Source organism: Mastomys coucha, unplaced genomic scaffold (genome assembly GCF_008632895.1).
Source record: "Mastomys coucha isolate ucsf_1 unplaced genomic scaffold, UCSF_Mcou_1 pScaffold18, whole genome shotgun sequence".
Lineage (NCBI taxonomy): Eukaryota > Metazoa > Chordata > Mammalia > Rodentia > Muridae > Mastomys > Mastomys coucha.
This window is the reverse complement of record NW_022196900.1, coordinates 84,925,980-84,951,766: the sequence shown is the minus strand read 5'-3', so window position 1 is coordinate 84,951,766 and position 25,787 is coordinate 84,925,980. Positions and strand designations below refer to the sequence as shown.

The window sequence follows — 25,787 nt, the reverse complement described above, 5'->3', positions numbered from 1 at the left end:
TTCTAGAGCTCACTCATGGGGTGTACCTAGAATCCTTCAGCCTACTTCTCTGGAAACCCAGGAAACCGGAGTCCTGGAATGAACCGGAGCTCATCAGAACACAACTGGTCCAGGTGGAAAATGGATAGCCTCTCAACAGAAAGCCCTCAGACATCTTTCCATGAAGAGAGACATGGGTCTGGCGTGGGATGGCCTCACATGCACCTCACTCTGATACTAACCCCTTCATGTCTGGGGACACTGCTAGTATCTCTGACTTCACTTCCTTCCACTTTGACTTCCGAACGTGTCTAAATTCAGGCCTCCATTAAAATATTCTCAATGTCTTCCTTTAAACTTCCCTCTCACTTTCATGGTGTCTTGAGAAGTAGCTGCTTCAGAGAGAAAGCTGATGATCTACGCTTTCCATAGAGAGCGCTGATAGATGCGTGTGTGAGTGCGCATGCGCAAGGGCATCCTGGCGGATGCACCTAGAGTTCTTGGGAGTCACTCACGGAAGCACTGAGGCAGCTCTCCGGTCCAGGATCCATTTCCCTCGCAGGTGAGCACGGCAGGCAGGGAGAGCTGGTACCCCTCCAGGCAGGCATAGCTCACACTAGAACCCCACGTGAAGTCAGACCCTACCACTTTCCCGTTCGGGATGAGCTGAGGAGGTTTGCACATGATAGCTGTGGAGAGACCAGAAGAGGCTGAGTTCTGAGGCTGTCCCAAGGAAACAAGCCCAGTTACTATAGTCACCAGTACCACCAGCTACCCTGCAGCAGCTGGAGCCTGGACCAAGCAGAACTAGAAAGGATCTGAGGCAGTTCCGATCTTTTATTTTATGGGGATTCATCTCATGTATAACATTTCTGTTCCCCCATGACGTAACCCTTGCGGTTGCCTGAGGCTCAGATCTTTCCTCAGGACCTTCCAACTAACTTCCTGACAATATGCGCAGGACCAGCCTTCACCTTGCGCACCCCTGCTGGGATGCCACACTCCTTCCCTCCTGGATGTTCAAGGCTGATGCCTACGTGTGTCTGTGTCTCTTCTTTGGCCCCAGTCCGTATCCTCAGCCTCCAGACGTACCTTTGCAAACCGGCTTGGTACTGTTCCAGGTCCGGTCCTTGGTGCAGCTCAACACAGACACTCTGTGTGATTCCATCACATAGCCGGGGACACACTGGTACGTCACAGTTTTGTTGTACCTGAAGTCATTACCCAGCCGGATGCCATTGGCTGGAATCCCGGGATCACCACAGTTTATGACTAGAGTAAGAAAGACACAGTATTTGTCACTCCTAGCCCAGACCTTGTCTCCTCAGCATCTCCATCCACCTTCATCACTCCTACACCCAAGGAGGAATCGTCAGACCAGCCACGCCCTGCGCACCACTGGGCACAGCCAAAGTTCCTTGTATCAGCCAACCCACAGGCTCACCGTTTCGTTCATGCCTATACCATGCATGCCATCCAATTATGCTATGACCTCCCTTCTTGTTCAAACCCACTCCTGAGAGGACGAACCACAGGGCTTGTTTTTTCCTAAAGTAGGTGAGGTCCTGGGCAAGGAGAGTTTTTAGATTGAAGACGTTAAGATGTGTTAATGATTCAAAGAGACAGCATGCCCTGGGATGCAATGTCTCCCGTGACAGTCTTTCTGGGAGGCTATTTTTCAGGCACAGAAGCATGGTCTTAGGACCTATGCAGTAATCAAGTCCCTTTTATGAGACACGGTATGTCTGGTGATCTATGAACTTAATGTGGAATTTCAGATGGAGTCTGAGTTCACAGAGTTGACTCTGAAAGGAGGAGATAAATCTCAGAGTTACTCAGTCCATCTCTTCCCTCTGTCTGGGTACCACAGCATCTGGCTTTCTGAGGAAAAGGGTCTGGGGCACCCTGAGAAGGGCAAGGAAGGAGAGCTAGGCATATGGCAACGCTCTGAAGCTGGGTTGGGGTGGAGATGTGTCTGAGGTAGGGAAAGATGTAAAGATGGTGGGCAGTGTCTGCTTCAAAGTGGACAGAGTATGACAGAGCCCTGACCTTTTGTCCTGAAAGGAAAGAGAAAGCCCAGGGGATGAGCTAGAGCCTAGATGATGGCTGGGATATCAGCCACTGTGAACCTCAGCTGTCATATATAAAAAGTGGGGGCTCACAGCTACTGTGTCCCTGCTCACACTATCCTGGTGCATGCCCGGGCACTATGCTCACCCTTTTTATAAAACACGCTCCTCAGAGAGTAAGTACACACAGATACCTCATAGGGTTGTGGTGAAAGATTCCAGCGGCATGCACATGGGAGAGGAAGCACTTAGGTCCATGGTTGCCGTACAGAAGAATACGCTCAATATGCAGAAGCTATTCGAATGGTTCCACTGTAATCATTTTCTTCAGACTCCCACTGACGGCTTACTCGGCAGGGAGGGGCTGGGTGGTCTGAGCTACCATATGCAACAGAGCCCAGGGGGCTTGGCTCTTACCTGTGCACTCAGGGTCACTGCCTGTCCAGGTGCCGTTGACAGAGCAGTGTCGGCTGAGCAGGCCTGTGGCATAGTAGCCTTCACGACACTCATAGACAATGGAACTGGAGAACACCAGGCCATCGCTGAACACCACTTGGGCGTTGCTTGGAGTTCCGGGGTTCCCGCATGAGATCACTGGGAAAGCAGAAGAGTGCGTTATTCCCCAGAACCCAAACTGCTGAGTGGAAGAACCATAGAACCCTAAAGATGGAGGCACACCTTATGTTGTTGTTTTACTGTCTCATTCATAGGAAGGGAAAGGCCTGTATGAGATTTTTCTTGTAAAATTATTTTATTTGTATGTGTGGGTACGTGTTTCTGAGTGCATGCATGGCTGTGTATGTGCGAGCCTGTTTGTGGAGGCAAAGGCTTGGTATCAGGGCTCTTCCTCCATCACGCTCCGCCTTATTTTTTGGAGATAGGGTCTCTCACTGAATCATCAGTTTGGCTAGGCTGGCTGGTCAATGAGATGCAAGGATTCGCCTGCCTCTGATTCCTCCTTCCTCCAGCACTGGGGTTGTGACACAAGTCACCATGCCTGTGGCAGAAGTTTGAAAAAGCTTGGCCCAGGGAGTGGCACTATTAGGAGGTGTGGCCTTGTTGAAGTGGGTGTGGCCTCGTCGGAGTGGGTGTGGCCTCGTTGGAGGAAGTGTTTCACGGTGGGCGTGGGCTTTGAGACCCTTCTCTTAGCTGCCTGGAAGCCAGTAGTTTTCCCGTTTGTCTTCAGAACAAGATATAGAGCTCTCTGCTCCTCCAGCCCCATGTCTGCCTAGATGCTGCCATGCTTCCCACCTTGATAATGGGCTAAACCTCTGAACCTGTAAGCCAGCCCTAATTAAATGTTGTCCTTTATAAGAGTTGCTTTGGTCATGAGGTCTCTTCATAGCAATAGAAACCCTAACTGAAATACCACTTTTATGCAGGGGCTGAGGATTTGAATTCAGGTCCTCATGCTTGCTTAGCAGGCACCATACAGACCAAGCCTTTTTCCCAGCCCTGATTCTAACTACACATTCCTGCCATCTGTGATAATATTTACACCAGGATCCTTCTAACACACCTCCAGAATGGAATGGTGCTTATGGGTCTCTTGATCTGGGTGCTCTCTTATTTTAAAATTTTATTTATTTCTTATTGAAAATGGTCATCAATGGAAGAAGAGGCCCTTGGTTCTGTGAAGGTTTATGCCCCAGTGTAGAGGAATGCCAGGGTCAGGAAGTGGGAGAGGGTGGGCTGGTGAGCAGGGGGAGAGGGGAGGAAACAGGGCTTGTTTTTTGTTTTTGTTTTTGTTTTTGAAAATTTTTTGGAGGGGTAACCAGGAGAGGAGATATCATTTGAAATGTAAATAAAGAAAATATCTAATAAAAAAATCACAGAAAAAAAGAAAGTGAAGTTATTCTTGCATAATATGTTCTTTGTTTTAAAAAGCCATCTTTTAAAATTTTTTTATTTAATGCATGAGTGCTCTGCTGCATATACACTTACATGCCAGAAGAGGGCATCAGATCCCTTTATAGATGGTCGTGAGACACCATGTTTGTGCTGGGAATTGATCTCAGGACTTCTGGAGAAGCACTAGTGCTCATAACAGCTGAGCCATCTCACCAGCCCCGTATAATATATTCTGTTTACAGTTTCATTTCCTTCATTGCCTCCTAGATCTTTCCTGACACCATCACAATTCCTCTCTCTCTCTCTCTCTCTCTCTCTCTCTCTGTCTCTGTCTCTCTCTGTCTCTCCATCTCTCTGTCTCTGTCTCTCTGTCTCTGTCTCTGTCTCTCTCTCTCTCTCTCTCTCTCTCTCTCTCTCTCTCTCTTGTTAATCTGTTTGTTTCTCTGGACTTTCGCTTCCACTGGAAGTGGAGTTTAAAACAGGAGAGAAAGGAGCTAGAGCCTGCAACTGAGCCACCACAGCCCCGGCCCTCTGCAGCAGAAAACGGCTTAGTATGCGATATGATTCATGAAGAAAGCTTGGCACAATACTAGACTCCACACCCCTAGTTTTAAAAACTTAGGAATAAGAATAGCAAGTTTGTGCCCTAGCATTCTTCAAAGGTGAGTTTATGTAGGAACTCCTGGACTTAAGTGTATTTAGCGTGTTAGCAGCCACCGCTCTTGTTCTCCCTGTTGAAGATGCCACACTTGGCTGAGGGGACTCTCCTCAGGATGTCAGTTTCCTTCCCACAATCCCATTTATCTTTGGTGGGTTCCCTGCTAGGGATACGGAACCCACTCAGATGCATGTGTCCCTTGCATTCCTGCAGAGGCCAGAGGACACTGTTGGGTGTCCTGCTCTGTTGTTCTCTGCCTTATATCTTTGCTCTCTCACTGAACCTGGAGCTAGGATGGTGACCAGCAAGCCATATCAGTCTTTCTTTTTCTGCCCCCTGAAACACTGGAGTTATAGGCAGACAGCCACACCTGTCTATACTTTTTAATTGTGGGTGTGGGGGATTTGAACTCATCTCTTTATACTTGTGCCACAAGCACTCCTACCTGTGGAGCCAACTCATTAAGCCCCTACTTCTTTATTTTTATGTGCTGAAAAAACTTGGCTCTTGATGATAGTAAATAATTACTTATCTGCTTTGTCTATCTGTGTTACGTCTCATATGGAATGGCTTTTGAATAATAATACCCACATTGTTTCTGTTGGGAGCCAGGCAGCCACTGGCTTTCCTCGAGGCTCTGATGTATCGAGAAGGAACATAGCTCCCTGTATAAAGCCAGGGATATGCTTGGCATGGCTAGAAATGGCCTGGCTAGAACTTGGGGGAGCTGTGACCTCATCCTGAGAACTCAGCTCTCTCCTCTAAGGGGATAGGATTATCAGCCCCAGGGTCACTGACCACTCCTCTGTGATACATGTGAGATATCCTGTGTTCCTTTTGTGCATGTTGCTTGATTAACTTCCCACTGAAAACTGTATATAAGATGTTCTACTTCTTAATAAACTTGCTTGATATAAGACATAGCTTGGCATAAGACATAAAGCCTCCTGACCCCAAAATGCCTATTTTATTTATCTTCTGACCGCCTGGTCTTTCCTCTCAGGGACCTGTTGCTGAGGAACGGCCTGTAGATCCAAGTGAGTTTCTGATACTCTGATGGCCGGAAGTAGTTTGAGGGTTCTTTGTGGTTCTCTTTGTCTTTTGGGATGTAAAACCCTGGCCAAATCCCACTTGGCCAGAGAGTTGAAATAATTCTCTGAATTATGAATTCGCCAAGTTGATATGTAGTTAGGGTCACTTGTGCCCTGCCAGGATTTTTATATAGACAGTGTATAATTCTAATAGCTGATTTGGCTTTGTAGTGATGAACGGCACGTCTCCAGCCCCAGAGTAGAGTCTACACGGAGTTTCTGTGTCACTAGCACAGCAGACGGGCCCTGCGTTTCCTTCACCCAATGAATCCTTGTGCTGTCAGGGAGCTTGAGACACAGTGAACATGTTATGTTCCCTGCACTTCATGAACTTACGTCTGTTTTTTTCTTTTTTTTGGGGGGGGTGGCATATATGTGTATAAGGCAGGCGTGCAAATGCGCTGGTGTCTGCACTCAGGCACATGCACACAGAGGCTGGAGGAGGATGCCGGCTGTCTATCGCTTTCCACCTCTCTGCTTTGAGACCGGGTCTCTTGGGACTTGCCGTTTTTTTTTGGTGCAGCTTTATGAGAGCGCCAGTCTCTCAGGATCTACCTGTCTCCATTCCCAGGGCTGTGGTTACAGGTGTTCAAAAGCCTGGCTTTCTACATGGGTGCTGAGGATTTGAACTCATGCACTCATGCTTGCAGAGCACGCATTCTTACCCACTGAGCTACCTGCCCCCGGGGCCTCAAGTCTGTTCTTAAGAAGTCCACACATTAAGCATGAATTAAAATAATACCATAAGTGTAATGTTAAAGGAAGAAAGTACTAAGAATGGAGCAGTTGGGGACTGGGGTCTAAAATGAGAATTTGAGGAGAGCCTTGATGATGACACCCGCAACATTCACTTCCAGCCCAAACTGTCAAATTTCTGACCAGAACCCTGTTGATGAGGTTGACCCCACCCTAGGATCTGAATGCCATCAAAACAGCTTCAACCCATTGGGGTGGTTAAGAAAACACTAAATTCTCACCTGTATTGAATTCTCCCAGCATCCCATGCCTTTCTTGATATAACTAAATAAATCTACAGAATCCAAAAATAACACCTCAAGAAAGGAGACCTGGACGCTGTACCTAGCTCTTCAGGAACATTCCATCTCGGCTTCCAGCTCTTGCTCTGTTGCCCCTTCTCTCTTTGGCTTACTGCCTTTGGGCCCAGTTCTCTGGTGACTTTTGTTCTGATCCTAGAATCTGTGGATTCTACTGTCTTTTCCCTGTCTCTCACTCTACCTATGAACTCACTCTTTTCTTTGTCAGCTTAGGTGCCCAGATTAATCATAACCATTGCCCCATCCCTCTGCCCCGCCCCCTCTGCTCTATTCCTTCTGCCCCGCCCCCTCTGCCTTGCTTCCTCTGCCTACCCCCCTGCTCTATTCCTTCTGCCCATCTCCTCCCACCTTTGCCACTATCAGTCAACCGCTGTCTTTACTGTCTGATGAAGCCTCACTTGTGACTCCAATGCACTCTATGCCTGCACCATGTGGGAACACTGGTGGTTGGACCTTCTGGGGCTGACTGCTTCCTCATGGAATGACTGACCCTTCACTCCACAGAAGTTCTCAGCACTGCTTGGCAGTGGCACATGGCCCATCTTCCTACATAGTTAATTCAACCCACTTTCATGTTCAACCTCACAAAGCTGTTAAAACTCTCTCTTTCCTAGGACAATCTAGGACAATTCAGAGCTTTGCTTTAGAAAGAGAGAGAGAGAGAGAGAGAGAGAGAGAGAGAGAGAGAGAGAGAGAGAGAGAGGCAGAGAGAGACACACAGAGAGAGACACACAGAGAGAGACAGAGACAGACAGAGACAGAGACAGAGAGATGGATAGAAAGACACGGGGACAATTGCAAAAAAGATGGATTCTGGAAAGAGATGTTTGAAGCTAGAATTCCCTCCCCAGAAGTTTAGGAGTGGCTTTCCCTTATTGATACTTTCTTAGAAGACATTCTTGAGGCCCATCCTTAAGTTGAATTTATATTTCCTTTGGTCTGTCGAGTGTCCAGCATATCCTGCATTAGTCTGCAAACTCTGATTAAGATGTGTGTCTCAGTCTGTCCAGGCTGCTATAACACAATGCCATAAACCAGGCATCCTTTACAGACTGGAGATTCACTTTCTGTTTTGGGGGCTGGGAAGTCTAAGATGAAGAGACCCCTAGATTCAACCTGGCAAGAATCAACCTTCTGGTTCATGGCTGGTGGCATCTCACTGTGTTCTCACAGAGCAGGAAGGGCAGAGTGTTCTCTGGGTCCCTCTCATGAGAGCTTGACATGATTGCTTTACCTCATGATCTGGCCCCTTCCTGGAGGACCCCATGACGTTGGTGATCAGAGTTCAACCTAGATGAATTTTGGGAGGCTGCAGGAATTCCCACCATGCAGTGGGTCTGTTCTGGTCAGCACTGTGTCCCCCATACAGACCATAACATTTAGCACATGGTTGCTAAGTAAAACTACATGGAAAATTAATAATCCTTGGGATCATTTACGTTTTTTTGGCTTTTCCTTATTTTAGGTGATGGGGTAGCTTCTTTACTAATATATATAGACATGAGCTGCCTATTGATGTGCACAGTCCACAAGGGTGGGCATTTGAGCCATGACTGGGAGCAGGAATACTGGGGCAGGGCAGAGAGAGAAGCAGAAGGGTCACATACATTACCTCCACACTCTGGCTGCGACCCACTCCAGGAGCCATTGGCTTGACACATTCGCTCGGAAGATCCCCGGAGCACGTGGCCAGCATCACAACTAAAGCGCATTACACTGCCTGGGGCAAAGCTGTCTCCTAGGCGGATGCCATGGGCTGGAATCCCCGGGTCACCACAAACTCCTGTGCTGGTTCCTGTGAGAGGAGAACGCAGCAAACAGGGATTTTTATTGTCTCGGTTAGAGAAAGAGATGGGCTGGTGGTAGGGAGGAAGCAACGAACTCTGTGGATGTAGGAGGTGACAAGAGACAGTGCTCAGCCCACAGTGTCTGCACAAACTACAGTGCTTGGAAGGTGAGCGAAGGAAGGCAGAGAACAGGAGACAGAGCCGTCGAACTTAGCGCATGGGGGAACCAGGGTCCATGTTATAGAGATACACTACAGAGCCCCATGGAGGACGATGTCAGAATGAGTGGCTCTGCCTCACTACTCAGTAGTCAGAACACACTTCTGAAGTCCTTGGGAGCCACACAGGAAGGGCAGCTCATGCCTGGCTGGAACTTCAGTGGTCCACGCTGCCACATCCCAGCCTCTCCCTCTCACCTCACCCCTCCCACACCTGCTGGCCAGTGGTGCCCTCTCCATTCTCCACGTCACTCTGTCTCAGCTTAGAGGTTCACTGTTCTTTTGCCTCAAAAGCTGCCCAGATGGTCCCTTCCTCTGAATCTCTCCAAGCTTAAGCCTCCAACCTTAACAATCGCTGACCTTGAACAGTCATCGGACCCTGTAAGAACATCTCTAGGGGAATTTCAGTTGCTGGCAGGATAAAACCCAAACTCTTTACCATGGGTTTCCCACAGCTCAGCTGGAGCTTCATCCTGGCCTTTGTCTTCTATAACTTAAAAAATTTTCAATCTGTCTGTCCATCCATTCCACCGTCTGTTTAGTGTGTATACATGTGTGTGGGCTGTCTCGTGAAGCATACATGAGGGAATCCCAAATGAGAAATTGCTCCCATAAGACTGGGCTGTAGGCAAGCCCACTGAGCATTTTATTGGTTACTTAGAGATCTGGGAGGGCCCATCCCACTGTGGGTGGTGCCATTCCTAGGCCAGTGGCCCTGGGTTCTATAAGAAAGTAGGCTGAGCAGTCATGTGTAGCAAGTCATTAAGCAGCAACCCTCTGTGGCCTCTACGTCAGCTCCTGCCTACAGGTTCCTGCCCTGTTTCAGTTCCTGCCCTGGCTTCCTTTAGTGATGGATTACAATGTGGTAATGACAGCGTGTATGTGGAGATCAGAGGACAGTTTGAAGGCAACAGTTCTCTTCCTCCAGCATGAGTTCCAGGGATTGAACTTGGGTTGTCAGGCTTGGTGGTGAGTACCTTTTCCTACTGAGCTATCTGCTACTTCTCAAGTCTCATCTTATTTTTAATTGGTAAGTAATGATTAATAAATGCTATAACAAGAATTGAGTGCATATGATGTCTTGGTGCATATGTGGGCCATGTTCTTACCATGAGGAAATGGTAACCATTTGGAGTGATTAATCCTCGTCTTTTACTTGAGGATTTTCTATTCACTAATTTTTTGCAAAGGTGAAGTACAGCTTGCCTGCCTTAAATCACATTACTCCATTTTTGTCTTGCCCCTTCCTGTATGCTACACTCCCTCACTTATCTGGCTTTTGATATTCTACAAACCCTCTCAAGAGAATGCTGAAGGACCCAAGAAGTAAGGAAGGGAAGACAACAGGAGACAGAGCCATAGGATGTAGCGTCTGAGAGATCTAGGCTCTGTGTTATAGAGACACACTGCAGAGCCCATGGAGGAGGAAGATATCAGAATAAGTGGTTTGCCAAGAGATAAAAGATCATAGCTTTGGTGGCATCCATGCTCTCACAGACCCACACGTGTAAGCATTGAATGGTAGCATTCAAAACTATCCTGGGTTAGCTGGAGTAAAAATATTTCAGCCTTAACTCTGTCATGGTTTATCTGTGGTGGCTCTCTCATTCTCAGCCTTAGAATTAATTTGTGTAGTCTCAGACCATGAGAGTATGAAGTAGCCCTGCGTTCTTCATCCCCCCCTAAGCATGGGGTTCCTTCAAACTTCAATGTGTTTAGAAAATAGAAAGCCTATCACATTTGGCTAGGTTTTATTGCCTTTTGGAGGTTTCCAGGATGAAGTACAGGGGATGGCTGGTGTTGGGTTCTAGAAGATGCCCCTGATGGCAAAAGGCTGTTTCCACACTGGCCTACCTCACTAGAGCCTACTGCTTACTACTGTGTGCAGGCAGGAGAGCTGAGTTCTCCAGTTCCATGCTTGTTGTAATAGGGGGTCTATTTCTGTGCTATATGGAAATCTGGGACAGAAAACTACACCATGAGGGCAGATAAAAGGGGGTGACTCTGTACTGAAAAGTATATCAGCAAAGATGGGGAGACCTGACATGGGTCCTGAACTGTCTATTTATGCCCTTCCTACTCAGGGGCTAGTGGCACGAAGACTGGGGATATTTTGTTATTCCTTCTATGGATTACTGATTGTATAGGATGAGGCTCAAAGGTTGGAATTCTTGAATGTGTTATTTCTTTCTCTCTCTCTGTCTTTGTCTCTATTTGTCTGTCTCTGTTTCTCCCTCCCTCTTTCTCTCTCTCTCTCTCTCTCTCTCTCTCTCTCTCTCTCTCTCTCTCATTTTCCAAGACAGGGATTATCTGTGTAGCACTGGATACTCTAGAACTCGCTCTGTAGATCAGGCTGGCTTTGAACTCACAGAGATCCTCCTGCCTCTGCTTCCTGAGTGCTGGGGTTAAAAGCATGGGCCACCAATGGATGTGCTATTTCTTAAAGACACACAGGAGATGCCATGTCCAAGACAGCACATGCATGCTTCAGCCAGAGAGGCTTTAGCTTAGTTTTCTGGACAAGAATGAACTCAACACTTTCTAGCTTCTGCTGGCACAGTGCCAGAGAAGGAAGTGACTCTCTGGGTTAGAAGAGACTTCCACTTGTTGTGCCCCAGAGGATGACCGTGCTAATGGGCAGGAAGTCCTTTTTGTTTCTTTCCCCCTACCTGGCACTTTTCTTACCATGGTGAACAAAGACACCCAGAGTAGATCAAACACTAACAACATTCATCATCCTAGAGCGACTAGAGGGAATCATTATGTGCAAATATTATCATGGAAGAGATGGATGAATGCGTGACTACCCCTCTCTCCTCCTTTGTATGCCCCCACTTCCTAGAACTTGCTCTGGATCCCTAGGGCCTCTGTGTACATGACTCTGCCTTTCCTGTTCTATATTCCGATCATATCCCCTAGAAGTTCCAAAAGAAATAGTCAAGGCCCTTGCTAGCAGGCAAAAGGCATCTTCATGGTTCATGGTTCATGAGGAATCTTTTTCTTTCTTCCTTTTTTCTTTTCTTTTTTTCTTTTTGTTTGTTTTTTTGTTTTTTGAGACAGGGTTTCTCTATGTAGCCCTGGCTGTCCTGGAACTCACTCTGTTGACCATGCTGGCCTCAAACTCCGAAATCCAACTGCCTCTGCTGGGATTAAAGGCGTGTGCCACCACCGCCCAGCATGGGGAGTCTTATCTACTTCATCTGTCAAGTGGTCCATGAGATTAACAAAGCTTAATGTCAAAGTGCTAATGGTCATCGTGCTATGTCGGGGGTTGTCTAGGAAGCCAGGAGCCCATTGGAACAGTTGTTTTGAGATCTTTTTCTTTTTTGGAGAGACTTAATAAATATCTGGTTCGATATTCTATCAGGGTCCTAAGCACCGGTAAGCAAGCTCTTCCGGAAACTCACAGAACGAGGGCTGTGCGTCTTATGGGGAATCAGGCTCTTCATGACAAGGAGGTTGGGATCTTTCCCTGTGGGAAGGATCTGGAAGAGGGAAGGCCTAGGGATTGGTAAGGGAAAGGTGGGCTCCCCGGGGGATCTCTGGCTAGTGGAGCAGCTGCACCCTGGAGACGTTCTTTGGTAGTGCCAGGTGGGTTTATTCTAAAAAAGACTTGGCTGTGGCTGCTCACATTTAGCCTGGTGGTTTCTGTTACTGGTTGTTAATTCCCTTTCAGGTGTATGGTTCCATTGCAAGACATTATGGATGAATTTCTGGTTTAGGGAATGTGGATGGGATTTTTTTTTAAAGGTTTGTTGGTTTGTTTATATGAGTGCAGACCAGAAAAAGACATCAGATCCCATTACAGATGGCTGTGAGTCAACATGATGCTGGGAAGTGAAGTTGGGAGCTCTGGAAGAACAGCTAGTGCTCTTAACCGCTGAGCCACCTCTCCAGCCCCAAGAAGGGTTTCTCTGTGTTTCCCGGCTGTCCTGGAGTTTGCTCTGTAGACCCAGGCTGGCTTTGAACTCACAGAGATCTACTTTCTTCTGCCTCATGAGTGCTGGTATTAAATGTGTATGCCACCACTGCCTGGGGGGACATAGAGTCTTTGCAACTTCAATAACGTGTCATGTGATTTGGAATTTAGTGAAAGGACGTGCCTGGGTACTGGTGTCTCGGGGTGGAGGCTATCCCAAGAGGTAGTCAGGACATGGGACAAGTTGAATTAGATAATGATGAGAGAGAAGGAGGTAGGATGGGGCGGGCCCAGGGAGCCTGACACAGAAAAGACCACAGGCACAATAGACTACAGACCGGACCATCATCCCCCGGAGCACATGGACTCAGATTTATATATAGGGCTAAAGTAGTACCTTTCCGATTTTTGCAGTCTATGGGCTGTTTGGGTGTAGTAAGAATTGAAGAAAGGCTAGAGAACACTTAAAGTTCTTTCTAAAGATGCTATTATACCAAAGATGGGGTACGGGTTCCTAAGCTGTAATGCCCCCCCCCATGTTCATGGACCATGCTTCTACCAGTCAGTGCCCCTCCAGCTACCTGCACATACTCCACACTCCATACCTGAGCAGTGGGGGAGAGAGCCTGTCCAGTGTCCGTCCAGTCCACACATGCGGGTGGCATTTCCCACCAGAGTCCGCTTGCCCATGCAGCTGTAACGCACGACGGCCCCCACGATGTAGCTGTCTCCAGACATTTGGGCGTGAGGTGGAGAGCCAGGATGGCCACAGGACACCACTGTGGGAAGAGAGCAAACATCTCAGTGGCTTTGTTTGGAAAGGGGCCCCCATCGCTCCACACATGCTTCCTGTGGGTCGGGAGGAAGGAGAGGAAACCTTGATATCTTTGAGCATGAACTTCTTGCTAGCTCATGCACCAGACACCAGCAGACAAAGCCTGCCCGCTTCACCACACTCTTTCTGAATTGGAAGCAAAGATTAATGTTGGCAGCACTTAGTAGGTATGCAGCCTGCCCACTTTGCCACAGTTTTTGAGTTGGAAGCAAAGATTAATAACTACGCAACATGTAGTAGGTGTGCAGCCTACCCACTTCATCACACTGTCTCTGAAATGGAAGCAAAGCTCAACACCTATGTAGCACATAGTAGGGATACAGCCTGCCACCTCACCACAATATTTCTAAATTGGAAGCAAAGAATAGTTAATACCTATTAATATCTACTTTAATATCTATTAATATCAACTTTTACCTGTTAATACCGTACTGGTTGGTTTTGTGTGTCAACTTGACCCAAGCTGGAGTTATCACAGAGAAAGGAGCCTCCCTTGAGGAAATGCCTCCATGAGATCCAGCTGTAAGGCATTTTCTCAATTAGTGATCAAGGGTGGGAGGGCCCATTGTGGGTGATGCCATCCCTAGGCTGGTAGTCCTGGGTTCTATAAGAGAGCAAGCTGAGCAAGCCTGGGGAAGCAAGCCAGTAACTAACATCCCTTTATGGCCTCTGCATCAGCTCCTGCTTCCTGACTTGCTTGAGTTCCAGTCCTGACTTCCTCTGGTGATGAACAGCAATATGGAAAGTGTAAGCTGAATAAACCCTTTCCTCCCCAACTTGCTTCTTGGTCATGATGTTTGTGCAGGAATAGAAATCCTGACTAAGACAAATACCTACTAATTAATACATACTTTTAAATAGGGTAGCCAAGGGTGGTCTCTTTGAGATGACAGGCCAGGCCTGTTCTGTCTGGGGCAAGAACATCAAGGAAGGAACGTGAGGTATGCAGGCCAAGGCCATAATGAACATGGTGTGTGACTGAGCTACTTTTATTGTTCTTATGCTGAAATATCCAGCGAGAAGCAACTTGGGGGAAATAGGGTTTACTATTTGGTTTCAGTTTGAGGGGATCAGTCCATCCTGGTGGGGAAGGAGTGGAGGCAGTTGGTTACTCTGTGTCAGAGAGTAGAGAGTGAACAGGAAGTAAGACTGAACTATAAAATACCAAGGCCTGCACCCAGTGGCATGCTGCTTGTAGGAAGGCGCTACCTCCTAAAGCTTTCAAAATGTTCCCTAATAGTGTCGCTCGCTAGCTGGAGACTCAGTGTAGACATCCGTGAGCCCATGTAGGACTTTTCATATTCAAACCACAGTAGTGTGTAGAACAGGTTCTCACCCTTCCTGATGCTGCCACCCTTTAATACAGTCCAACTAGAAAATTATTTTTATTACTACTTCCTAACTGTAATTTTGTCACTGTTATGAATCATAATGTAAATATCTGATTGCAGGATGGTCATAGGCGATATGAAAAAGTCATCGGAACCGCAAAGGGGTCTCGCCCAAAGGCTGAGAACCTCTGGTGTAGTTGAGTCAGGGAAGAGGGGACAGAGACATGGGGGTGGGGCACTGGGAGCGAGGTCATGATGTAACATTTCAATTTTATTCTAAGCATGGTAGAAAGCCACCAGAGGGACACGACTCGGTCTATACTACAGCAGGGTCACGCTGGTTGCTCTGTGGAGGAAGGATTGGGATGAGGCTGCCATGAACCATGTGATCATGGCTTGGATTGAACACTGGAGTGAGGTAGGACCCTCCACAGTCACAACAACTCACATCCCAACATGGCACAAGGCAGGACCCTGAAGCTGAGAAGGACAGGGAACCAGAGGACCCCTTTATGACCCGAAGCCACCAAAGTCCGAAGCTTGGCTGGCACATCGTGTGCAGACATTTGTCCATTTAAAATTCCAAATAGCTTATCATTCATACATGAGGCTGGATGGCCATACCAGGGTCCTTAGGCAAGGGTGGTATGGGCAATGAGCTGTGGTCCCAGTCCCCTATTACACCTAGAAGCAAGGGCTTTTGATAAAGTCACCCAGACTGGAAGGCTTCCGACAGGTGTGTGACTCAGAGAGACAGGTACACTGGCAATAGCCATTAATGCTTTGGGACTGCACCTTTGCCACTGTGTTAGGAAGATGGGGAGAGAGTAAGCCACATGATTCCCCGTCAGCAGCAAGAGTGCAGAGACCCAGGGGCACAGCTCATGAGACTGTGAGGCTGGCCACCAGTGTCGTGGTCTAAGTCCCTCTGCTGGCTTTGTTTCTCTCCATATTGACCCTGAAACTTTTCCTAATAGTAATCAATGCAGCTGTCACTTATGGAGTAGCCTCATGTACCAGGGAGTAAACTAAGGCTCCTGATTTGCACAGGCAGTCTTTGGACGCTGTGAGATGGTTACCCTCATCATTTTCAAAGCGGAAGAAGCCATGACTCTGGGGTGGTACGACTTCCCCCAGGTGTGCGGCTTGTTCAGTGACAAGGCTGGAGTTGGCATCCAAGCTGACCTGGATACTGGCATCCAGACCCAATGGGAAGTTTTGCTTTGGTCTTGCTGAGGAAAGGGGTGTGTGTCTTGTGTGATGGTTAAAATTGATTGTCAGCATGGCAAGATCTAGAGTCACCTAGACTGGGTTAAGTAAAATGAAAGAAAAAACCTATTCTAAATGTGTATGTGCATGTGCATGTCACTATTCCAGGTTCTGGACTGAATAGAAAAGCGGGGGAAAAGAGCTGAACACCAGCATTTATCTCCCTTTGCTTCCTTGCTGTGATGCAACCTGACTCCTGCAGCTGAGACATCAATACCACAGTGAACTGTGCCCCCAGACTGTGCTTTGTTAGACATATTCTCAAAGTAACAAAAGAGGTAACTAATACATGTTATCTTTCTGGAAAAGCCAGAGAGAGTTAAAATGAAGACACTGTGTCTCTGTACATCCGGCTCTGAAGCAGGGGGAGGGGGCTCATAGGATTTGTGGGTTCATGGCAGTTCCAGTGGGAAAGGAAATGGTCCCTGTACAGGAAGAACATGTGTGAATTAGCATGGCACCTCTGCACCAGGGTCCCAAGAAGGTTCCTGATGTCCAAGGGGGCAGCCAGAGTGCTGTACTGGCACAACACGCATGCGTGCACACAAGAACATGTGTGTGTGTGTGCGTGTGTTCTGAGATATATCCCTTCGAAGCACATGGATCTACTTACAGAGACACTGTGGGCGGGGCCGGTCCCAGGTGCCATCTCCCTGACAGCTGAGGGCAGGTGTGCCCAGGAGGTAGAAGCCGTGGTTGCACTGGTAGGACACGGTGGTGCCGAAGCTGAACCTGTGGGGGCCGCTGGCGTGGACTTGCCGGACACTGTTCTCCTGGTGTCCAGGATCTGTACAGTTGATGACTGTCATGGAAAGGGACAGTGAGAGACACTGAGATTTGGATATGAAGGGTTTTCTCAAGCTTTGAAGTGAGAATTCAGAAGTCGAGACAGATACTTCTTAGTTCAGCCAAATCTCTAGATCAAAGCTTGATGACAAAGTAGACCCTGCATGGGAGACTGGTCTTGCCTTGAGGCCACAGCCCCTCTCCTCTGCCTTGGTTACCTGGTCATGGATTTATCTTCCATGTCCAGGTGGCTGTCACCTCCCCTAAGGAGCCTGCCTGTCCTCCTAGACCACTGTCTTTCTCCTTCAGTGTTCCCAGTGTTCCTGCCGGCCTGGGGCGAGTTGTCTCCATCCCCAAGGGCATGGCTGTCTTGGCTATGTGTATCTGACCCCTGGCCTAATGTGGCTCCTTCCCAAAGCTCATCTGTTGTAAGACAGACACATCTAACCTGGTTTGAGTAGCACTTGATCTTGTTCTGAAATTGTTTTAGTCCTTTTTTTTTTAATGACTATTTCAAGTAAGTATTAGTCTCCTGGAGGACTCAGCTGGCCTTCCAGTGAGCAAGGATTTCCAAAGATGCTTTACTCAGATTCAGCATGTTTAGAATAATGGCAATATTCACCGTAACCCATACTGTGTACTTTCAAACACTTCCAGATGCGCCTTATGATCTGATTCTCATCCTCATAGAATATGGTAGTCAGGAAAAGTGAGTCAGGAGAAGTGAGATAGATATTCACTTTATTACACAAGGTGTGTGTGTGTGTGCACGCACGCATGCACGCATACACACACATATGTTTGAGCATATATGTGTTTCTATGTGCATGTGGATGCAGGATATCCTTGCATGACTTCTTCAGGAACTTTTCCCAGTTCCCCTGAGGTAGGACCTCTCACTGATTGGAGCTAAGAAATTAGGCTAGACTAACTGACGAGAGCCCCTGGAACCTGCCTGCCTCTGCCTTCCTCATGCTGAAATTACAAGCATGCCATACTATGAATAAGCATACTTATTCATTTTACATTCATCTCATTGCCCTCCTCCTGGTCACCCCCCATCCTTCCCATATTTCCCCTCCTCTTCTCGCTTGGGTGTCCCCCTACCCTGGCACTTCAAGTGTCTTCGAGGCTAGGTGCTTCCTCTCCTGGCTACACAGGCAACAGCTTTAGGGATAGCACTGGTTTCAGTTCTTAGGGACTCACATGAAGACCAAAAATCAATCCTATCTGCAAGAAATGCAGGAGTTGGGGATGGATCAGAGACTGAGGGAATGGCCAATAAATAACCAGCCCGACTTGAGATCCATCCCATGTTCAAGCACCAATCCCTGGTACCTGGCTTTTATATGTGGGTTCCAGAGCTCTGGCTCAGGTCCTCATGACCTCTTAGGCAGGTGCCTAAGCTGGGCTGCCTCCCCAGCCCTAAGGTGTTTGTTTGACTTTTGATGACTGTCTCTGAGGCTTCGCTGCTGTACTGTTGTAAAAAGCCCTCCAGAAGTTTATCTGGAATAGTTTACATGGCTACTTGTGGGAGTCTGATTTCCTATCTTCATCTCTTATCCTGGCTTCTTGATCTCAAATCTTAGACTCTGTAACATCTGTTTTTCATTCCAGTTCTGCTGTTTAACTTTTTTCCTCATCAACTGAATGTGGAAAGGAGCCACAGCAGCAAGTTTGCAACCATGAGGATAGACCAAGATATTGCTCAGAGGTGATATAACTTCTGAATTCCTTGTTTATGTGAGAAAAGGCCCTCTGCACATGCCACACACACATACACATTTACACACAGACGTACAGACACACAGACACATGCATACACACACAGACACACATAAATGAGCAGGCAGACAGACATACACACATGCATGCATACTAACACACACATCTGTACAGAGACAGACAGACACACATGTAGCCACACACACATGCATATACACATGCACTCACACACAAACAGGCACACAGACACATGTACACACATAGTTACACCCACAGACACACATATATGCATACACTCACATATACACATGCTAGCAGGCACGCAGACAGACACACAGACACACAGACACACACACACAGAGACAGACACACACACTGAGGCATTACATGATGATAAATTACTTGTCCTGTGATCTAAATAAGGATTGCAAGATGAAACTGTTGATTTGCTCAAATGACCCATTATAAAATGTCATACAACTGTATCTAGGGGTTGAGAGTCTCTGTTTGTGACCCTTCTCTGTCCTGAGAGTTCCTTTGCATGAGGAATAATAATTTTGTGGCTTGTCCTTCTGGGCCACAGAAGCTCAGACAGCTGGGGTGGTGGGGAAGACAGCGGGACAGGAAGGGCAACTCACTTCTGCAGGTGGGCAGTGTGTCACTCCACTGCCCGCTGGCCAGGCACTGGGACCTAGCAACCCCCTCAGCTATGTATCCTGGGTTGCAAGTGAACTTGACCACGTCGTTGAGGTTGAACTGGCTGCCCTGAGTAAGGCCGTTGACTGGATTGCCTGGGTGTCCACAGGTGATTGCTGCAGGAAGAACAGAAGACAGGTGAGCCCGCCTACTATTCCACGCCCCCACATCAGACTCTTCTCACCTGGGATGGTGCCTGACTCATGTCTGTCTCCAGGGGAGCAGGGTTAGGATCACCGAGGCGGTGGCACGGGCAGGGTATGTTTGCAGGTAGCATTATATGTCAACCTTGTTGTACCAACTGGGCAAAAGGATCACAACACCCTCACCAGAGCTAAAAACCATTCAGTCTCATTCAAAAGTGAGGTGAATGCTGAGCACAAAGACCTAAGGAATCCTGACTTTTAAGGGAAGACAGACCAGAAAGCCTCCATAGGGGACTGAGGCTGGACCACAAAACCCAGTGCAGCTCAGCAAGAGGGGCAGAGTCAGAACCAAGGGACAGCCCTCAAAAAATAATCTGAGGAGCTGTCAAGTGGTTGAAGGAGGGAAGAACAGCTGACTGTGGATTCATCGGTGACCCAGCCATAGCTCCCTGCCTCCCACTTATTCCCACCCTGCAGGTCTTGTTTGGGGACAGCAGGAGCAGCCACTGGCATGAATTGTTACCTCCTGTGCCCTCTTCTGGCCCCAGAACTTTGTCTGTGACATCTGCCTCCTGCCCTCTTCTGGCAGTGGGGCTCAGGACAAGGGCTCCTGTTCATGAGGAGGTTCTCTCTAGCTGGAGCAGAGAAATACTGGACTGGGGTAGGTGTGTGCAGCGCACAGCCCAACTCAAACTACAGTGGCTTTTGCTGCCAGTGAGAGAAGAGTAAGGTGACTGAAGTAGACGGCTGTGATGCTTAACTTGAACTGTTCACTTGATTGAGTGGAGAAATGCCCAGGAGCTCAGTAAAAGTACACGTTTGCATGTCTCTATGTGGATCTGCCCAGAAATGAGATCAGGAGGGCTCGGACCCAGTGAACTGGCTATCCAGCCCTGGATGGAATGACAACCCTATGGCAGTTGGGAGATGGTGGAAAGGAAGAGGCCGGGTCTAGTTGGAGGAAGTACGTCATGAAGGGGTTTTCCTCAGGGTCCTGGCTTCTTCCTGTATGGCCTTTCTCTGCTTCCTGGCTGCTGTGATGTGAACGGCTGGGCTCCACCACATCCTTCCCACCACTTCGGAAACCCAGAGTCAAAAAGAAATCGTTACTTCTTTTTTGATAGTTGGCTCGTATTAGGCATGGTGGTTTGGAAAGATGAAAGCCCAAGTTCTGATCTCAACACCTCTGACTTTGACCCACATCTAACAAGGAGCATCTTTAGGTCATGCAGGCATTCTCCATCCAGGAATTTCACGTGAAGCTCCTGGGTTCAGTGAAAGGTTTTGTGTTGACCAATCAGAAGGGATGACTGGATATGGATGGGTCTCACCTTCTGTAAACCCAACACTGACGAGGTCCCTAAGAGTGACTTCAGACATTGCTGTGAAGCAACCTGCTTCTCTCAGTGACCTGCTCTGTGTGAGGAGCTAAATGAAGAGCAGCAATTAAAAACAAAACTTTGCCTCATAATGGTTCAGAACAAAGCCCTGCATTTTACATAAAGGCTCACTTTTGGGAACTCTAAAAAGTGAAGAATTTTCCAAATTACTTGTAGGCTCAGAGGATAATAGTGGCCATGTAAATCCCCCCAGGTGGAAATTAACAAGAACACATAAAAGAATAGAAAACACAGGTTTGCAGAAACCAAGACAAAGGACTGCCACGGGCTTTAAATTGCTTGGAAGTTGAAGAATGAAAACGTCCAGGCACAGTAGCCCAGAGCCGGATCTTAAAACTGTAATCCAGAGAATGCGTGAGGAATAAGAGCAGAATGGATACATCCCGAGAAGCACAGGACATCCAGGGAGGCTGTCTTGCAGCCTTCAGCCCTCAGAGAAATATTAGATCTCAGGCACCAAGTGAAAAATAACCAGAACCTTCCTGAAGACCACCCAGAGTGAGGCTAATATTGTATGTCGGAGAGTTGATGGCTCAGACATTGGCCGCTACTCAGGGAAGGGTCAAGTGGGAAAAGGAAAGGTTGGTCATGATTCAACACTGCAGTGACACAGGCTAGGACAGCGAAGTCTAGGGATCCAGTGTGCAGCACCCTGTACTGAATTGTACATTCGAGATTTCCCAAGAGAGTGGACATCAGGTATGCTCACTGCATACCCACAAAGGGAAGGAGACGAACTGTAATATACTTGACAGTTGTCACCATTTCTCTATGGAAATGTACCCTGAAATAGGCTTAAATAAGTACAATTTTTAAAAAGGTGAAGTGTACATAACACACACACACACACACACACACACACACAGAAACATTCACTGCAAAACTATGATGGAGGAATAGTTCTAGAAAATCAAACAAATAACTTGTGGTCAAGGATTTTATGACTAATCTTGCTGCCTTTCAAATGGCAGGGAATAGAATGGAGTTTTAAATATTCAAGTACGTGCTGGTACACACCTATTATACCAGCCCTCAGGAGGTGGAAAGAAAGAATTGCAAATTTGAGGTGATGTAAGCAGATCCTATCCTAAAATACCAAGAGGTGGGAATGCAGCTTTAGTGGTAAAGTGTGTATGTGGCACCCACTAGGTCATCTGTTGAATCTGCAGGGAACACACACACACACACACACACACACATACACACACACACACCCCTCATAGCAGCATAGTAGCACATATGCACACTAAAAAAGCCATTACCACCACTACCACCACCACCACCACCACCATCACCACCACCTCCACTACCACCATCACCCATGGAGGAACTTGAAGAATACTATGCAAAGGGTTGTACTGACTACTAAAGACTAAACTTGACTCTACTAAGAAGTAACTGGGATGCTTTGGCAGTGTTGATGATGGGTTTAATTGTAGGTTCAAGAACAAAGCAAAGGTAGGGAGAATGAACAGAATTGTAATATATGAACTCCATGATACATGTTCTCAGCCCTGACAGAGTAGGAGGAATGCCACGAAGAATGGAAACAGGAGAGAGGAACAGGCTGTGTAGCCTTTAAGTTAAAGTTCATGGATTCTAGTATTGGCTAACTAGATAATAAAGATTTGAATAAAAAAATTGGGAACTGACAGCATTACAATGTGATAAGTGAAAACGTCAATGACAAAGAGAACAACACACCATAATGACAGAGAACACAAGAGAATTAGGATGGAATATGTAAGACATATCACCCTATATGAGTGATTTTAATCTATGAGCATATTTTCATATTGGCATTGTAGTGGTTTGAATATGCTTGGCCCGTAGGAAGTGGTGCAGTTGGGAGGTGTGGCCTTGGTGGAGGACGTGTGACACTGTGTAGGTAGGCTTTGAGGTTTTCTAGTGTTCAAGCTCCAGCCAGTAAGGAAGAGAGCCTCTCCTGGCTATCCTCAGAAGACAGTTCCCTTCCACTGCCTGTGGATCAAGATGCAGAACTCTCAACCCCTTCTCCTACACCAGGTCTGCCTGGATGCAGCCATGGTGATAATGGACTGAATCTCTGAACCTGTAAGCCAGCCCCATTTCAATGTTGTCCTTTGTAAGAGTTGCCTTGGTCATGGCATCCTCTTACAGCAATGGAACCCTATTTAAGACAGCATGCAAGAGTGCAATTTAATAGATGTCCCTGCTATTCAGGGATGGTCAAAGGCATACCGGGAAAAGTGTGGAAGTTGGAATTCTAAGTCTGAAGTCAAGAAAAGTAACATTCAGGTTAAAGACTAAAATTCAGGTTAAAGAACATTAAAAGTGATGAAGAAGATACTTCTAAAGGTGAGAAGTTACAATTTGCCTTAAAGAGCTCTAAGAGTTCTGAATATATTCATACCATGGGACACAGCAACTACCTGCAGGAAATGTAAGGAAAAATGTCAACGCACTGATTACAGAACACTTTAAACATGTCATTTAAAGAAAACAGCTCAAGTGGGCAAAATCAGGAAGAAACCCGTAAAGGACATAATTTATAAAGTACATCTTAGGAATACATGTGTCTGTATGTGCAGTAGCAATATCCACAATGCTCTTCCTCTCAGGTGTTCATGCGACACTTATAACAATCGACCAACTGTTTATTCAGAAGGAAAAGCATTGGGAAATGTCAAGAAGTAGCATCATTGGTATGAAATAAAAGAGAAAAAAGGTCCTTTGGCTTAGAAATTTTTTAAAAAAATTATTAAAATCTTCCAAGTGTAGGGGTGGGCAATTAGTGAGAAATTTAAAAAAAAACTTCTAAAAATAATAAACATTTACTACTAGTATGTATGAGGTATAATCACACCAGTTGATCAGAAGAAATTTTACAGGTCCAAATAAAAAAGGACACAAAATGAGAGACTGAAAATGAGTGAGCTTGTTTGTATATGCTAGTCATTTGCTTACTGTATGTGCATGCGTGTAACGCAATTCACATACAAACTAGGAAACCAACAAAAAAGGTAAATCATAAGTTGCAAAAATGTAAGTCACAAGAAGTCATAATCAAACCAGTAGTTAATGACGACATAGAGACCTGAAGAAATAGATGCAGTGATCATATCTTTGGGGGTGGGGGGAAGGAAAATACAAAGCCTTTAGCTAACCTAGTCAAGAGGTAAAGGGAGGAAGTCCGCGTTGACTCAGCCCCATGGCTACGGAGCATGGCCGACATACTTACGCACACAGAAAGGGGTCTTGCCCGACCAGTGATGATCTTGCTGGCAGATGCGCACAGACATGCCGATCAGACGGAAGCCAGCCCTGCACTGGTACACCACGCTGCCTCGGTAGTTGAAGTTTTCCCCATTGATGTGTCCGTTGACAATGGGCTCTGGGGTCCCACAGTGTCCAGCTTTGATGGGATTGGGGGAAGAGAGTCAACCACAGAGGAACCTCGAGAAAGCCAGGTAGAGCTTGGGTGGGATGGGAGGGAAAGGCCCAAGTTCTCAGCCATGTTCTGTTTTCCCACCTCCCCTGGAGAACAGTGATCCAGGAGAGAGTCTGGGAACTCTGTATGTGACAGTAACAGTATTGTGTGCTTGGTGACTATCCCCCCCAACACATCATCCATGATCATCCTTTTCTGGGTTCTGTTTCTGTGTTTGTACACAGGTGGGGAGTTACGGCATTTCCCAGTCTCTGTGAGTGCTGTGGTTTGAGTAAGTCCCCCAAAGCTTCATGTGTTAGAAGCCTGGTGCCCAGCCTGGAGGAGGTGGGGAGGATGTTAGGTCATGCCCAGGAAGCATAATTCCTCTGGCCCTGATTATGCTGTGATGTATGCTGCTTTACCACAGTCCAAAGACAGTGGGCGACAAGTGATTGTGAGCCAACAATTCCAGAACTGTGAGCCAGGATTAATCTTTCTTCTCTGTAAATGGGTTATCTTAGGTATCTTGTCCGTATCTTATAGAAAGCTGGGTACCTACTGCCTATTGAGTACCATAGCCTAAATGAAGCCATCACGGCTAATGCTGCTGATGACAACCACGCAAAAGCAGACCCTTGGCCAAATTCACCTTTCTTTTTGAGGGACATCTCACTGAGTTATTTTTATTAAATGAAGCTTGGGCACAGTAGATCTCTGGTATTCCTTTGGTTCTTTTGACTATGTAGCAGTAGCTCCTAACTGTACCCCAAACCAGTGCCCAAGAAAGTGGCTACTGGTCATGACCTCCTGTGACCTGGAGGTCATTAGTGTGTATTATCAGGGACAGATCACCCAATCTGCCCTACGAGGCATGCATGGCTGAGACCCTCTTCTGGAATTGAGAGAAGCCAGAAAAGGATAATAGGAGAGAGAACTTAGGTTAGGCTCAGTCAGGGAGTACATTAGCCCTGGGAGCAATGATAATTTTCTCCTCTGTAAGCTAGTTGTTTGTAAATGCTCCTGTTATTTGCTTAGTGTATACACACGTGTGTATTATAATGTAAATACCTATATACAGGTGGGTACATTTAAAATAATTGTCAAATATATAATACAAAGAATATTTTAGGTGCATTATAAGAATGTGTCTTTTGGGGTGGAGGCCAGGGCTACACTGGTGTTCCTAGGGGCTAATTAGATAAGCAGGTTGTCCTTCGGATTAAAGTGTGGACCCTCAGAGGCTGGTCTCATTCTTTCAAGTTCCCTCAGGGAAGCTAATCTGTGGCTCTAGTCATAGTGGATGTCTGAAAGTTGGTGCTTGGAGTAAGTACTTTTTGAGAGTAGGAGGTTGGGTGTGCCACTCACCAAGGCAGCGGACTTCAGAGCCACTCCAGAGTCCATTGGCCATGCACTCCCGTACCCTGGAGCCCACCAGTGTATATCCGGAGTTGCAGGAGAAGATGGCAGTCGCCCCATAGACAGACATTGTTCCAATGCGGTGCCCACTCGGGGGTGTGGGGAGCTCTCCACAGGAGATGACTGGAAAGATCATAAAGAGCTCAA

At 47.0% G+C, this 25,787-nt stretch overlaps 1 protein-coding gene across 8 annotated transcripts in view; it reads right to left on the bottom strand.

The window, feature by feature from the left end:
- The window catches only part of Csmd2 (CUB and Sushi multiple domains 2), a 582,522-nt gene that overhangs the window by 19,688 nt on the left and 537,047 nt on the right, over positions 1–25,787 (bottom strand). For all 8 annotated transcript variants that reach the window (XM_031378716.1, XM_031378717.1, XM_031378719.1 and 5 more), the window contains 9 exons: positions 25,590–25,763; positions 24,036–24,209; positions 19,212–19,385; positions 16,676–16,864; positions 13,233–13,406; positions 8,316–8,498; positions 2,466–2,642; positions 1,072–1,251; positions 495–668 (listed from right to left, as the gene is read on the bottom strand). In XM_031378716.1, coding sequence (XP_031234576.1) covers positions 495–668; positions 1,072–1,251; positions 2,466–2,642; positions 8,316–8,498; positions 13,233–13,406; positions 16,676–16,864; positions 19,212–19,385; positions 24,036–24,209; positions 25,590–25,763 — 1,599 coding nt within the window. The remainder of the gene's footprint in view (positions 1–494; positions 669–1,071; positions 1,252–2,465; positions 2,643–8,315; positions 8,499–13,232; positions 13,407–16,675; positions 16,865–19,211; positions 19,386–24,035; positions 24,210–25,589; positions 25,764–25,787) is intronic.